Raw genomic sequence first — 15,857 nt, forward strand, 5'->3', positions numbered from 1 at the left:
GGCATCTTCACCACTCAGGGATCGAACCCGCATCTCCTGCATTGGCAGGTGGATTCTTTACCACTGAGCCACCAGGGGAGCCCCTCTGTGGCCTTTGGCACAATCAAAATCTTGTGCACCCGCCACCTCTACTTAGTTCCAAAACACTGTGGTCCCCCTGAAAGGAACCCCGTCCCCATGAAGCAGTCACCCCCACCCTACACTGGCAGAGGTGTAATGCTTGCCCCCTCACCAGATACTACACCTGACCTTAGCCAAAAGGCCGAGAAGCCAGTCAGTCTTAAAGGAAATCAGCCCTGAATACTCACTGGAAGGACTGATGCTGAAGCTGAAGCTCCAAAACTTTGACTACCTGATGCAAAGAGCTGACTCACCGGAAAAGACCCTGATGCTGAGAAAGATTGAAGGCAGGAGGAGAAGGGGGCGACTGAGGATGAGATGGTTGGATGGCACCACCGACTCGATGGACATGAGTTTGAGCAAACTCTGGGAGATGGTGAAGGACAGGGAAGTCTGGTGTGCTGCAGTCCATGGGGTCACAGAATCGGACACAACTGAGCCACCGAATGGCAACAACTCCCACCAGAGACCAGTGCCAGGGGCCTCAGGAGTGGTGGACGCCAGGGCCCGGGTCTCCAGCCAGGTCTCAGGAGACTTGGGGCTTGGCAAGATTTCCTCGAGGAGAAGCCAAGGGGAGCCCAAGGTGCTGGAGGCCCCTGGGCAGCACAGCGCAGCCCTGGCCCAGGTGAGAGGGCCCAGCGCTGGTACAGGTTGGGGCCCAGCCCGTCCAGGGAGGCATTCGCCCTGGGGATTAAGCCTGAAGCCTCAGGCCTACAGAACAGCCTGGTAGGAATCTGAGGCCCTTCCACACGCCAGAGAGAACAGGTAGATAAAGCCCTGAGGGTGGAGGGGGTGGTGCGCCAAGACAAGAAACACCTCCTATCTAAACATCTACCTGTTGGCTCTCCATCACTACCTACAGAGCACGTTTCTGAACAAACGTAGACAGAGGACCGGCAGAGTGAGTTTCAAACACGACGAAACAGCACACGCAGGACAAGGACTAAGGCAGAGGCAAAGTTCCAGGATCAGAATGTCCGGGTCTATTATTGCTGCGGAAATGTTCAGGTGGACATAAGATTCCTAGTATGGCATCCCTTCTGCGGCCTCCCTGCCGTCACAATCAGTATATCCTCTCTATCCCCGCCTCCACCACCATGATTTTTTGGGAGAGAGGGGACTGAGAGAGGGGTATTTTATTTTTATTCTTAGTGTGCCTGTCTAAAACTTTAATTTTTTGGTTTCTTTGGCTGCGCTGGGTTTTCATGGCCCCAGGCGGGCTTTCTCTAGTTGGTGGACAGGGGCCCGCTGCTTGTTTTGGTGTGCACGCTTCTCCTGGCGGTGGTTTTTCTTGTTGCAGAGCACGGGCTGTAGACGCAAGGGCTTCAGTAGCTGTGGCTCCCAGGCTCTCGAGCACAGGCTCGGTAGCTATGGTGCACGGGCTTAGTTGCTCCATGGCATCCGGGATCCTCCCAGACCAGGGATTGAACCCGCGTCACCTGCATTGGCAGGCGGATTCTTATCCATTGCACCACCAGGGAAGCCCTGCCTAAAACTTTTTATTATGGGCATGTCCAAACATTTATTCAAGTAGAGACTCGGGAATTCCCTGGAGGTCCAATGTTTGGGACTCTCCGCTTGCCCTGCTGAGGGCCTGGGTTTGATCCCTGGTCAGAGCCAGGTTGAGTGGGCCAAAAACAAAGAGAGAGAGACTCACATAAGTCATCCCCACATACCCATCACCCTGTCTGGAAGAGTTGTAGGCAAAACCCAGGCAGCGTGTCATTTCATAGGGAATGTTTTGTCGCGGCTTGTGGGATCTTACTTCCCTGACCAGGGATCGAACCTGGGCCCTCGGCGGTGGAATCGCTGAGTCCTGACCACTGGACCATCAGGGAAGTCCCTTCTCCTGTGACTTCTGTGGGGGGGATGCACCGGGCATGGGACAGCCCCTTCCTGTCCGTGGTGGGTAGGCACAGAAATTCTCGGAGGCTGTCGGGTGGGGAGGAGTCCGAGTCTCTGTGACTCGGGGACCTGGGCTCAGGCTGGGCCGAGCAGCCCCTCCTGGTGGCCTCGTTTTCCTCCCCAGACCAGGCAGGAGGGCGCCCGGTGGCCAGCCTGGGAGCAGCCCCAGCCAAAGCACGTCCGTTCTCCCCAGGCCATGCCCTCGTTCCAGGCAGTTCAGGTGGCTCCTGGGTTCCCGGGGGGCCCAGGGACACAGTGTCCGTGTTCCTGTCCTTCCCCAGAGGGACCTGAGGTGGAGCCTGCGGACAGGACCGTGTGGCCGCTCTGGACACAAAGGCTCCCATTGTAACCGGCACTCAGGGAAGGCGAGAGGAGGAAATGTGGGTGCAGAGCAGACAAGCAGTTTTGAAAATGCTCTTCGGCTAAACTGACCTAAGATTTTCTTGCTACATTGACATTTCAGCAATAACGAATAAGAATAATTTAAAAAAACCCGACTGATTCACGTTCTTGTACAGTGGAAAGTAACATTACATTGTAAAGCAATTATCCTTCAATGAGAAAAATCCTGTGATAAACCATAATGGAAAAGAATATTTAAAAAAGAAAATATATATATGTACGACTGAATCACTTTGCTGTACAACAGGAACTAACATTGTAAATTAACTGTACTTCAATTCAAAAAACAAAAACCCTGAGATGCTTTCCCTTCTCCTCATCTAAGGGGCTTCCCTGGTGGCTCAGTGGTAAAGAATCTGACTGCAATGTAGGAGATACAGGTTCGATCCCTGGGTCAGGAAGATCCCCTGGAGAAGGGTATGGCAACCTGTCCAGTATTCTTCCCTGGAGAATCCCGTGGATGGAGGAGCCTGGTGGGCTGCAGTCCATGGGGTCACAAAAGAGTCGGACACGACTGAGAGACTAAACGACAACAAATAGGCTTGAGACCCACTGGAGTGTGGGTTTACACAGTTTTGTAAAGCTATTATCCTACAATTTAAAAAAAATCTGAGTTTGCTTGTCTTTGAAGTTCAAGGAGACAACAGTCTAACTAACAGCCGTTATGCAGGTAGTGGGGTGGGAGTGGAGAGAGGTGGAGGACAAAGGCCTTTTTAGATTTGGGGATATCTGAACTATGTGAATGTGTTGTCTATTCAGAAAAAATTAAATAATAATCACTCAGCTCCAGACCTGTTGAAATTAACCTCAATTCTTCATATATTGACCCCTCCCCACTCCTCCCATCCCCAGTCTCAGGACTAACTAACCTGATTCCCCGATGCCTCAGTCTCTAATCTGTTCACTTGACCTGCCTGCCTTTGTCCACGGGGAAAACCAAGGTTCCCTTTCCATGTCTCATCCTCCGCATTGCTCTATCTGATGTTAATTTATTCAGCAAACTGGCACAAGGCTTGTGCTCCTGGCCAAGTGGTCCTAAAGCTGTGCTCCACCATCGCTCTGACTATACGACTAGGGTCCTGGGAATTCCTGGGGGTCTTAGGGGGCTGGAGGGAGTCTGGCCCGTCTGTGTCCCCAGGACCAGCGGGCGTTTATGAGCGCTCACCATGTGCCAGGCACTGTCATCTAGGTGCCTGGTGTGTGGAGTCACCAACTTGTCCCCATCTGCCCAAGACCTTCCTGGTTCGAAAACTGAGTGCCACGTCCCAGGAACCCCTTGGTCCCATTCATGTGTGTGAGCTCCTGTCCTCTAGGCTTCTTCCCGGGACAGATGCTATCATGATGCCCATTTTAGAGATGGAAAAACTGAGGACCAGGATGTGCATTCGACTGCAGGAAGCCCAGTGCAAGAAGCCAGGGCTACCACCCAGCTGGGCTCTCCAGTCTTTGTACCCATCAAAAGCATAACCTGGGAAGCCTGGACCTACTCCCACCCCTGGCCTGACTGAGAGGCAGGAGCCCCCAACTCCAGCCCCACAGCAGGAGCATCTCAGCAGATCCCAGTCCTCTCTGTCAGCACGGGACTGCTGCCCCCAGCCTTCAGTTATTTGGCATCCTCTCTTATGAGCCATGGCAGCTGGCCAGAGAGTTGGCCCTAACTAGAGAGTCTTGGGGATAGCAATGGGTTCTGAGGGTGGCCAGGGACAGGGTCTGATTTCCAAGTCCTCAGGGACCTTCAGACCACCTTGAGATGAGGGATTTGCATCTCTTCTATAAAAGGCGAAACAGGCTCAGAGAGGTCAAGTAACTTGACCACAGTCACACAGCCAGGGAGACCCTGGGTTTCAAGCCTATTTGTCATTGTTTAGTCACTGAAAGTCGTATCTGACTCTTTGCGACCTCATGGACTGTAGCCTGCCAGGCTCCCGTCCACGGGATTCTCCAGGCAAGAATACTGGAGTGCGTTGCCATTTCCTCCTCCAGGGGATCTTCCCGACCCAGGGATCAAACCCACAGACTCGGGTTCACCTGCATTGGTAGGTGGATCCTTTATCACCGAGCCACCAGGGAAGCACCTATCAGACGACTTCAGAATGAGAAACTTGGCTTCTCAGCTCTCCAGAGCTTTGTGGGAGGGGGTGCTATGGGCAGTGACTGTCTAGGGCTCAAGGCCCTACGGGTTAACCTACCTGACCTACAATAACAGGAAGGTAACACGGAATTAACAGGAAGATAAAAGCCCCTGGAGGAAGCTGCCTGGGGAGAGGCAGCGGCACAGACCAACCAGCTGGGGAGCTAGTTCAGGGCCCTCTGCCTTTAGCCTCCAGACCTTGTGGGCAGCCTGTGGTCACGCTGGCATTCCAGGGGCTTGCCTGGCATGTGGGGAATGTCCCAGCAAAAGTCTTGGCCTTTGGAGATGCTCAGAAAAGGGAAGTGCTCCTCTCCAGGGTGGGGGTGGGGATGGGCATCTGTAGGAATTATCCCCTCCTGGGTACCAGGCTCAGAGTCCAGTGCAGTGGGACCTGGGGGTGGGTACAGAGTGGGAGGCGTGCTGGCCCCTGGGGTTCCAGATGCGGGTTGCCCCCCTTAGGGCTGTGCTTCCTGAGTCCTAGCACATCTCTTACCTGCTCCATAAAAGGGCTCACTACTCACTCTATAGCGAAGAACAGGGATGTCTGGCGTCCCTCAGCCTATGGGGTGGCAAAGAGTTGGACACGACTCAGTGATGGAACAGCAACTCGCTCTATGCCTGTGAACCTCACCAGAACCCTGTGACCTCTGCAGCCTCGGGATGGGAACGCTGTCACTACTCCGGAGACTGATTTGGGCCAGTGGGGCTGGGTGCCTGGACCCCCAGGAAGGAGGGTGCCTTTCTGGTCAGTGTTCTGGGAGGGACGCTTCGGGGAACCACAGACCCCGCTTTGGAGGCTGCAGAGCCTGGGTTGGGTGAGTTGGGGTCGGCAGACCCCTTCCCAGCTCTTGGCCTGCGCCCACCCTTCCGCCCACAGGCACTTAGAGGGTCCCCTCTCTGCTCTTTCAAGGCTCTGCGCTAAGTCCACCTCCTCCAGGAGCCTCCGGAGCGCTCCGCTAGTACTGATGAGCTCCGTGGTTTCCGACGTCTCTAATCCACAACCTCTAATCTGACTCGGGCCTTCCTCCCGACTGGGCTTGGGGTTGGGGGGGCCTCCGAGGGGTCCCCTGCTCTGTGGGAGCCCTCAGGCTGCGGCGCCGCGAGGGTGGGGCTTTGGTATTGGGGGAAAGGGGGCGGTGGCCCCAAGTGGGGGGTACTGCAGAGGCCGGCGGTGCAGAAGGAGGGGCCGCTGCGAGCGCAGCTGCCGCCAGCGCCCCTCCAGGCCCCGCGCGCCACTCACTGGCTACGCCGGCGCGTCCCCGGCTCTGCTAGCCCCCGGGAAGGGGCGGGACGGGGGCGGGGCCTGGCGGCGCTGACGTCACCCCGCCTATAAAGGGGCTCGGGCGCCGCGAGCCGGCTTTGTAAAGCCGCTGCTGAGGGTGTGCGCACGGCCTCTGCTGCCGCCGAACAAAGGAGCAGGGCACCGCCGCCGGGACCCGCCACCGACCGCCCGGGCCGCGCCGGCCCGCCGCCAGCCGCCACCATGACCGCCAACGGCACGGCCGAGGCCCTGCAGATCCAGTTCGGTCTCATCAACTGCAGCAACAAGTACCTGACAGCCGAGACGTTCGGGTTCAAGGTGAACGCCTCGGCCAGCAGCCTGAAGAAGAAGCAGATCTGGACGCTGGAGCAGCCGCCCGACGAGGCGGGCAGCGCCGCCGTGTGCCTCCGCAGCCACCTGGGCCGCTACCTGGCGGCCGACAAGGACGGCAACGTGACCTGTGAGCACGAGGCGCCGGGCGCCGACTGCCGTTTTCTCATCGTGGCGCACGACGACGGCCGCTGGTCGCTGCAGTCCGAGGTGCACCGGCGCTATTTCGGCGGCACCGAGGACCGCCTGTCGTGCTTCGCTCAGACCGTGTCGCCGGCCGAGAAGTGGAGCGTGCACATCGCTATGCACCCGCAGGTCAACATCTACAGCCTTGCCCGCAAGCGCTACGCGCACCTGGGCGCGCGGCCGGCCGACGAGATCTCGGTGGACCGCGACGTGCCCTGGGGCGTCGACTCGCTCATCACGCTGGCCTTCCAGGATCAGCGCTACAGCTTGCAAACGGCCGACCACCGCTTCCTGCGCCACGACGGGCGCCTAGTGGCGCACCCTGAGCCCGCCACCGGCTACACGCTGGAGTTCCGCTCCGGCAAGGTGGCCTTCCGCGACTGCGAGGGCCGCTACCTGGCGCCGTCGGGGCCCAGCGGCACGCTCAAGGCGGGCAAGGCCACCAAGGTGGGCAAGGACGAGCTCTTCGCCCTGGAGCAGAGCTGCGCCCAGGTCGTGCTGCAGGCGGCCAACGAGAGGAACGTGTCCACGCGCCAGGGTGAGTGGGGATGCCGTCCCTCGCTTCTTCCGGGCCTTGCACAAAGCGCATCCCACCCCACCCCCGTCCCCACCGCCTCCCGCCCTTCCTCGCCCGCGGCAATCCCGAGCGACGCCCGGTCCGCCCCAGCTAGGCGCGCAGGCCACCCTACCCGGCCGCAGGGCGTGCGCTCCGACCCCGAGGAAGGGGCGAGGGGTGGGGCTTTGCCCATCCTTGGGGGCCGTGGCGCGGCCCCCACTCCGCCTTGGGCTTGGGGCTCCCTAGGCCGCTCTTAGGCCCCGCCCCGGGTGCCACCCTCGCACCCCTTGCTCAGTCTGTGTCTTCCCGACTCGTGCGGATCCCTCGGCTCCGTGGGCCCAGCCCTGGGGGAGGCGACGCCCCTCGCCCGGTGCCTCGTGCCCTTCCCCCCGTTAGTGAGTCTTCAGTTCCAGGGCGGAGCGAGGGGTCGCCCCCCGCGCAGGGCGCTCCCGCACTCCCTAAGGGCCGCCTTTGGCGGGTGGGATGGGGGTCCTTTGGTCTCCGCAGGGTGCGCGTTCACCTCCCCCGGGGCTGGGCCTCTCTCCACCCACTCTGGCTGCTGGGAGGGGTTGGCCTCTGCTGGAGGGGGGCGCCCCGAGTGTCTGCCCTTCCCCCCCAGCCCCTCCTCCCGCGTCCGCCCCGCGCTTGAGGCCGCGGCCTTTGTGAGCAGGGGGCGGGCTCCTCGACAGGGCCCTCCCTCGCCCCCTTTGTCCTGCTCGGTCTCTGCGGATGAGAAAACCAGATGAGGCTGGGCGGGGAGGGAGTCGGCTTTCTGTGGGTCCCCCCTGCTGGGAACCCCCCGCGCCGCCTCCCGGGCCGGGTGCTCCGTCCGAAGCCGCCCCAGGAGGCGGCCTCCCTGCTCGCGCCCAGGTCCAGGGCGGCGTGGTGGGGGTGGCTGCCCGCCAGGCACCCCGCCCTGCGGCTCCCGGCCGGTGCGCTTTCCTTCGTGGGTGCCCGAGAGCGGTCCCAGCTTGAACCGGGAGACCCCAGCCCGGCACCCTCGGAAAGCGCCCCTCCTCGAGTAAACCCACCCGCTAAGACTCCAGCCTGGAACAGCTGGCTGCAACTCGACGCGTCCTTTCCCGGGGCCTCCCGTTGGCCTGGCCATTTCCTACCGGCCTGCGCGCCAGAATGAGCCCCCTCTTTCCCGGCTCAGATTCTACCCCAGGCGGCTTCTCTTCCTTCTGGCGCCCTCGCCCCTTCTTTGGTCCAGAAGGCAGTCTGTTTCTTCCTCCCAGGGGAACCTCTGGGTGTCTTGCTCCCCCCAGACAGGAAGTTGGACCCTGGCCTCTGGAGATAGCTGGGTGGGAACCCCAGGCAATGGCCCCACTTTTCTCCTGATGACCACCCTCCTGAGGTCCGCACTCTGCCCAGGTGGTTGCAGCCCCCTGGCAGCTCCACCCGAAGTTGCCGGCTGCGGACTGAAGTGGGCCAAGCTTCTTCCATCCTGCAGATGGGCGGGTTTAGGCCCAAAGAGGAGAAGCCCTGTGCCCAAGGTCACACATAAGTATGCAGCAGGCAGAACTGGGTTTGAGTCCAGAAAGGGCCCTCATCTGGACCCCCTGATGCCTCCCAGCCTCTGGGGACCACAGGGTCTCCCCTCTCCAGTCTCACACAGCACTAGGTGGGGCAGGACTCCTCACCTACTCCGCAAACACTGAGCCCCTAGCGAGTGAGGCATGCTGAGGCCTGAGTGGTGAGTAAGTGAGCACGTCCCGGCGCCTTCCTTGCTGGGCGCTGTGTCCTCATTGGGACATGAGCCCCATCTTGGGCAACAGAGGTGTCTGGGACTCCAGGTGGTCCATGAGGGCCCTGGGTTAGATGGGAGAGGTCCCTTTCCGGGGAGGACATTTGACCTGACCTGAGGATGAACAGAAGGGGGGCTGTATCAGGTGTGTGGGACAGTGTTGAGGACACAGAGCACAGCTTGTGCACAGGCCCCGAGGCAGAGAGGAGCAGAAAGCCCAGTGCTGGCCGAGAAGCAGCTTGTGAGGTTGGTCCACGGGACTGGATCAGCCAGCAGGGCTGCAGGACCCGGAGTGGGTGCTTATCAGTGAAGGATGCTCTGTGCTTGCCAGCTGCATCCCACCCCTTCCCTGGGAAAAACGTGCCAGGAGGCCCCTGGGCCTGGAAGGGGCAGAGAGAGCCTGGGGTATTTTTGGCAGGTACCAGGTGGCGAGCCTGGACAGACACCCTCTCCTTTGAGTGAGGCTCGCTGGGGGCGTCATGCTGTGATTCAGGCCGATGGGGCAAGAGGAGCTGCCGGAAATTGCAGCAGGAGAGCCAAGGGCTCATCTGTGTGTTTAAAGGGGAGGGAGCTCTGGGGGCCAAGATTGGGGCTGCCTTGGCTTCAGGTTCTGGGGTCCGTTCTGACGTCGGGTCTACCTGGCGGGATGGAGGGTGATGGGGGGCTCGGGGCCGCGCGGGGTTGGGGGGCGTGCCTGCAGAGGCCATTTTAGACAGGCCTGCGTGGCAGGGAGGAGGGGGAGGCTCCTCCAGACACATGTTGGGAAACGCGGGCCAGGAAGGAGGAGCCTCCTGGGTTTTGCCGGTGGGGGATGTGAGTCATCCCAGCAGCCAGGGCCCGGTGCGGGTGGGGTGCTTCCTGCTGAAGCTGCAAGCTGCTCTCCGGCCTCAGTCTCCCCATCTGTAAAGGGCTCCACCTGGGCACGTTCTTTGTGGCCAGACCGTATTTCTGGGACGGGGTCATCGCAGCCACTGTTAGAGGCAAGGTCGGCCACCAGGGCTTGGGGGTCCTGAGAGCTGCTGTGACAAAGCAGATGGCATACATCCACCCCAGGTCCTGGGAAGTGGGGTCACTGTGACCACACAGGCAGGGCCGCTGAGTGAGCTGTATTCAAGCTTCTTTGGTGCCTACCTGCCCTGGGCTTTGCTTCCCTGGTGGCTCAGATGGTAAGGTATCTATCTGCCTTTAGTGAGGGAGACTTGGGTTTGATCCCTGGGTCAGGAAGATCCCCTGGAGAAGGGCATGGCAACCCGCTCCAATATTCTTCCCTGGAGAATCCCATGGACAGAGGAGCCTGGCGGGCTACAGTCCATGGTGGGTTGCAAAGAGTTGGACATGATTGAGCGACTAACATCTACACACACTGCCCTGGGCTCCAGCCAGACCCTGATCTCATAGCCCCTTTGCCTCTGACCAGCTGTGCCCTGGGGTCTCCGTGCTCAGGAAGTGCCCAGCCCCAGCGCTCGAAGGTGAGGCTGGCTGGCTGGCTGAGGAAGGGCTGGACAAGCCAGGCTTTGTAGGATGTGTAAGAGTTCTCTTGATAAGGCAGGTCACGTTGGCCCCAGGGAACAGCTCATGTAAGGATGGAGTAGGGATTTAAGGTGGTTAGGTAGTGGCAAGAGTTGACAGCAAGGAGGAGAAGTGAGGTGAAGCCACAGAAGCTTCTGGGCTCCCTCCCTTAAACTGAATGGGGGTAGTGGAGAGCGCCTGATTTTTGACCATCCAGGGGACTTGGGGACTGCTAAGGCTGCGGGGGGATGAGACCATGGGGTGTGCTGCAGGCTGGTCTGTGCAGGATGGCCCCGGGGCTGGAGACTGGGAAAGCCATGATGGACAGGGGCGGGGCCCGGCGTCTCCGGGGTGGGAGGATGTGCCTGTGGGCTCTGGTGAGCCCCCGCATCCCTCTCCTTACTTCCCGGGGCTCCAGTGGGCCTGTGACTCACGCTTTCTGTGCTGCTGTTGATGAAAAGAAAAATCCCAAAGAAAACCCTGTTCCCATAGTAACCCAGCTCTAATTAGAGACTCCAAGGCCGAGTGGGGCCTTTCCCATCAGGGCATGGCCTTGGAGCCAAGAGGGGCCTCCCTGGATGGAGTGGACACTACCCCCAGCCCCTCCTGTGGGGGCAGAATACCCCATGTCTACTTGGCATCGGGCCCCTCCATGCTCTCAATCTCCTGGCAGGACGGAGAGACACCGAGCCGGGTTGACAGAGGGAAACTGAGGCTGGAGGGGTGTGCTGCTCACGCAAGGCGCCTGGGCCCCACTTTGAGTACCTTGCTCGCTGGCCTAGGCCTGTTGATCCACACCAGTTCCAGGACTGGACACAGCCAGGCTGGACAGGGTCTGAGTGGCTGAGTAGACGGCGGTGGTCGTCGTGTGGCCCAGGGCAGGGACCCACCGCTGCAGTCTTGCTTTATGCACCCCAGGGTTGGGAGGGGAGTTTCTGGGAGGAGCAGGGGTTCAGGGCTGGCTGAGCGCTCGGGACCTGAAGTCTCCTGGAGAAGGGCCCCCAGGTGTGTCTGGCCTGAGCCTGGTGCAAGCCTTGTGTACCTGCAGGGCCGCATACCAGCAGGTAGGCTGGCAAGCGCGGGCGGGCTGACTGCCATTTACGGCCCTCCCCTGCCCGCCTTGCCCTTCTCCCTGGGGAGCCCCCTCTGCCTTTTCTGCTGCCGAGGTGTGCCCGGCGGGGCGTCTCCCCTGTTCTTTCTTTGCCATCAGCCAGCCTCCTATGCGTGGGGTACATGGTGCCCTGTGGCCCGTCAGGTGGGGTGGGGCAGGCTGGCTGGACGGGTCTGAGCCAGTGGCCCCAGGACGGCCCACCTCTTGGGGCCTGGGAGCCCCAGCAGGCGCAGCCCTCGCTGCTCCTCACCTGGTGCTCCGCGGGGGGTGTTGTGGTGGATGGAGTCAGCCCAACCCCGGGGCCTGAGTAGACAGCTGATCCCTGACACTGGGGCTCAGGCGACCCTGGGGGGCTGAGGGGTCGAGCCCAGCGGTGGTGAGGGTCTATTCAGGGTGACTCGTGGAGGCCGCGGCCACCAGTCCAGAGAGGGGAGGGAAGGTTGGGGGGCAGGGCTTGGTACGAGGCCGGAGTTTGCCCCCTTCTCCCGAGAGCCCGGGGACCCCTAGCTTTTTCTCTGGGTGACCTTGGGCAAGGGCACTATTTCTCTGTCTCCCTCTCTCTTGTGAGGCAAGGTGGTGCTGACATGGGACACGAGACCTGGTCAGCACAGGGCTGACGCCTGTCAGGCCCTCTGGGTGGAGCCTGGAGAACCAAGAAGGGGTCCTGGGCCAGGGGTGCGGCGCCCAGCCCCCAGCCTTTGCCACCCACCAGCCTCCTCTCATCTGAAGGGGTGCCTGCCACCAGCCCCGGCTTCATAAAGGCCTGGAGGCCCACCTCACCCGACAGTGAGGCTCTTAGGCCCATGGTGCTTGGGGACCTGAACTTGTGGTTGTGACCAAAGGTCGCATTGCAGGTTTTAGCTGGAGGAGTCCACACGGGTGTGCAAAAGCAATGGGGCTGCAGCTTGTGGGAACAAAACCTCGGAAGCCACCCCTTTCACAGATGATTTCAGGATGTGGACACACGTGAAGGTGTTAGGCAGGTCGTGTGCAAATCGCGATCTGCCACCTGCGTGCACTTTAAGGTCAAGAAAACGCATGTGTGAACGCAGGGGAAGCGTTAGGAGGCTGTGGTTGCCCAGCGTTCACAGGGGCTCTCCGGGGGTGCGGTGCGCGTTGCGGGTGTGTGACTGCACTTTCAGAGGAGTTTTCTAGATTTCCTGAAAGGAGCGTGTGCAATTGCTCTTTGAACTTTTACACGTACACAGAAGCAGGAGGGAACAATGAACCGCCGAGTAGCAACCCCCCAGCTGCCTTCCCAGCTCCCTGGGCCTCCATTCATTGTTTTTGCTTGTACTTCCGGTAGAACTCAGACATCCGGGCATTTGCCTGCGTCTCTATAAACAGCAAGGCATCCTCTTACATATTGACAACGTGATTAGCAGTAATTAACCCTTCCCCTCTAACCCCGGGCCACGGTCAGATTCTCCCTGTTGGCTCTACAGTATCTTCTTGCATCTGGTTTGTTGAAGAGTTCTATGTCTGTAATCAGAGAAAGTGATGTGTAAGTGGACCTAGCAGGCTCTGGTCCTTAACTGGTCCGGCCCGGGGTCCTGGGTTCTCCCTCTGATGTGGAGGCCAAGGGGTCTGAGCCGTGCAGTGGGTTCTCAGTAGCCCCCCCGCCCCCCACTGTACTGGTGTGTGAGGGCAGGGCTGAGGGTCAGCCAGAACTGGGGGGTGCGGGGGTCCCTGGTCCTAGCTGGAGGCTCTCCCCGCAGGTATGGACCTGTCGGCCAATCAGGACGAAGAGACTGACCAAGAGACCTTCCAACTGGAGATCGACCGCGACACCAAAAAATGCGCCTTCCGCACCCACTCGGGCAAGTACTGGACGCTGACAACCACCGGGGGTGTGCAGTCCACCGCATCCACCAAGTGAGTGCCCGCTGCCTGTGCTCGCCCAGACCGGCCCTTCCCAGGGGGCACCTCTCCTGACCCTGTCCCCCACCCCCCTACCCCAGGGACGCCAGATGCTACTTTGACATCGAGTGGCGTGATCGGAGGATTATTCTGCGTGCATCCAATGGCAAATTCGTGACGGCCAAGAAGAACGGCCAGCTGGCGGCCTCCGTGGAGACGGCAGGTAGCCACCTTGGGCACACCTCAAGCCGCAGTTCCCTGGGGCGGGGTCTCGCTGTGCCATGGTCACTTACCAACCCCACTGGAAGCCCGCCCTGTGCCAAGTGTCCTCCCAGACCGCCCTCACCCCGCCTCCCCTAGGGCTGGCGTGCTGTGTGACCCTAGGCTCTTGCTGTCCCTCTCTGAGCCACACACACCCTGGGCGTCGCACCCCCCCGGCCCCCGCCCCGATCCCCCTGAGGCTCACTGCCTTTCCCACCTCTTGGGACAGGGGACTCGGAGCTCTTCCTCATGAAGCTGATCAACCGGCCCATCATTGTGTTCCGCGGGGAGCACGGCTTCATCGGCTGCCGCAAGGTCACGGGCACCCTGGATGCCAACCGCTCCAACTATGACGTCTTCCAGCTGGAGTTCCGAGACGGTGCCTACAACATCAAAGGCAGGTGCCCCTGTGGGCGGGACTGGGTGGGGCATCCCCCCCCCCCCCGCCTCTGCGCCCCACTTGACCCTCTGACATGGCTTGGGCCATTCCAGGCCCCATGTGGGAGCTCGAGCTGGTGGGGAGCCCCTTCCTTCCGCTCTCGTGGGTATAGGAGGGAGACCACACTAGACAGGGGGCTCTGGGAGGGGCTCCGTCCATCCACGTGGGTGGACAGGGCAGACCCCAGCCACACTCTGGGAGCCGTGATTGGAGGGTGGGGGGCAGAGCGCGAGGCAGGGCCTGACAGGGTCCCCCCTGTGCCCCTGCAGACTCCACGGGCAAGTACTGGATGGTGGGCAATGACTCGTCGGTGACCAGCAGCAGCGACAGCCCGGTGGACTTCTTCCTGGAGTTCTGTGACTACAACAAGGTGGCCATCAAGGTGGGGGGGCACTACCTGAAGGGGGACCACGCGGGGGTCCTGAAGGCCTGCGCCGACACCATCGACCCCACCACGCTGTGGGAGTACTAGGCCTGCGCCCCTGGCCCCCTCCCTGCCCCGCCCCCGCCCCACACTAACTCTCTTCTCCTGGGGGCTCTGCTGCGGGTGGCGAGCCCCTTGCCTTTCAAACTGGAAACCCAGAGCAAACGGTGCCCTCACCGGTCATCCCCCGGGCAGGTCGGCACTCTGACCTGGCCCTGGGCGGGCTGTCCCGGCCCTCTGCCCTCTCTTCTGCGCCCTGGGCGAGGCTGGAACTTCTCTCTCCTGACCTCAGACAACTCTGAGCCTTATTTCCCCAAAGAGGCCATGGAGGAGTCGGGGAGCTGGGAGGCCTTCCCGAGCCCCCGCCCCCCTGGAATGGCAGGGTGCGTAACTGGAATCTCCTGTCCCCTCCTGATCCTCCCCCACACCCCCAGGAGCCATGCTCTTGCCCCAGGCCTGTCGGTGGCCTCCCCTTGCAACCGGACAGGTCAGGGCCGGCTCCTGCCCCTGCACACCCTGCTGTGATCCCGGGTCCCTGCCCCTGTCTCTCTTTGCTTTCCCTCTGGCCTGACTGGAAGCAGAAAATGACCAAATCAGTATTTTTTTTTTAATGAAATGTTATTGCTGGAGGAGCCCCAGGCAAGCCTGGTTGTAGCCATGAGTGGGCTTGAGGGGGTCTTGAGACAGAGGCCTCTTCTGGCCTCTGCGCCCTCTCCTCCCACTAGTGGTGGGGCAGGCGGGGTGCCTCCCCAAATCCAAACTCCCCCACCTTCCCAGAGGGTTTCTCCAGCCCCACCCTCCCGAGTGCCCACCCCAGGGCTGGGTCTCACCTGGTGGTGCTAGGCCCCTCACCGCCTCACCCAGGGCCCCGTGTGGTCGGTGCTCCTTGTCTGACCAGACTCCTGGGTCTCAGCGGGATGAAGCTGGGCATCGCCCTCAGCTGGGAGCCCCCTGGAAGCCCCCACTGCCCCCCACCCCCGCCCATGGCTCCCAGCCCCTCCCCTGCCGGCTCCCCTCCCTTCCGGTTAGTGTCCACCATGCATCTCACTCTGGGTGTCTTGGTCTTTTATTTTTTGTAAGTGTCATTTGTATAACTCTAAACGCCCATGATAGTAGCTTCAGACTGGAAAGAGCAAAATAAAATAACGCAAGTCTGCAACCCGGAGGCTGTGTGTGTGTGCTCGCGCGTGCGCGTTGGGATGAAGGCAGACGGGAGGTGTGGGCCCGGGAACCCGACTCCTGCACGTTTAGGGGTTAGAGGTCAAGCCCACACAAACCAGCACACCTGGGCAGGTGTGCCTTGATTAGAGCGTGGAGGCCTGGGCTGCCCCCTTTCCATACTGAAGAGGCCTCCAGTGCGTCCATCCACAGCCCCAGACCGCAGGCTCCCACGGAGGTGGGGAGCGGCCCTGAGAGGAGTCAGTTGGGTGGACTAGGCTTGCGGTCCAGGGTGGGTGCCTGGATCAGATATCGCCTGTGCCCAGTTTGCGGAGGGACAGAGCCACTTCTCTGTCTGGCAGATAAGAAGCCCAGGAAGTTTCCGGCCTCGAGGGGTCACCTGGGTCCCAAGTCCACCCTGCCCTTCTTGGTCCCTGGCCGACCACGTGGCCAGCCC

The 15,857-nt window shown here is 61.0% G+C and overlaps 1 protein-coding gene and 1 non-coding gene across 2 annotated transcripts; one reads left to right on the forward strand and one right to left on the reverse strand.

Moving 5' to 3' along the window:
• Positions 1 to 1,885: 1,885 nt before the first annotated feature.
• Positions 1,886 to 1,958, reverse strand: TRNAG-UCC (transfer RNA glycine (anticodon UCC)). Its single transcript has one exon. It is a non-coding gene; the product is annotated as a tRNA-Gly (tRNA).
• Positions 1,959 to 5,919: 3,961 nt separating this feature from the next.
• FSCN1 (fascin actin-bundling protein 1) lies at positions 5,920 to 15,401 on the forward strand. The gene is made up of 5 exons (XM_086373825.1): positions 5,920 to 6,873; positions 12,977 to 13,133; positions 13,220 to 13,341; positions 13,609 to 13,776; positions 14,088 to 15,401. The coding sequence occupies exons 1-5, from the start codon at positions 6,042 to 6,044 to the stop codon at positions 14,288 to 14,290; spliced, it is 1,482 nt and encodes a 493-aa protein (XP_086229951.1). The 5' UTR covers positions 5,920 to 6,041; the 3' UTR covers positions 14,291 to 15,401.
• The last annotated feature ends 456 nt before the right edge of the window (positions 15,402 to 15,857 follow it).

The sequence above is a fragment of the Bos grunniens genome, chromosome 25 (assembly GCF_055505025.1).
Source record: "Bos grunniens cultivar Pamir isolate PY7600 chromosome 25, Bosgru_T2T1.0, whole genome shotgun sequence".
NCBI classification, from domain to species: domain Eukaryota; kingdom Metazoa; phylum Chordata; class Mammalia; order Artiodactyla; family Bovidae; genus Bos; species Bos grunniens.

Bases quoted from the DNA above. Each gene is read 5' to 3' on its own strand.
- FSCN1 (XM_086373825.1), top strand. From the start codon at position 6,042: ATGACCGCCAACGGCACGGCCGAGGCCCTGCAGATCCAGTTCGGTCTC. The intron at 6,874-12,976 runs GTGAGTGGGGAT...CTCTCCCCGCAG, and splicing joins GAACGTGTCCACGCGCCAGG to GTATGGACCTGTCGGCCAAT. The intron at 13,342-13,608 runs GTAGCCACCTTG...CTCTTGGGACAG, and splicing joins GGCCTCCGTGGAGACGGCAG to GGGACTCGGAGCTCTTCCTC.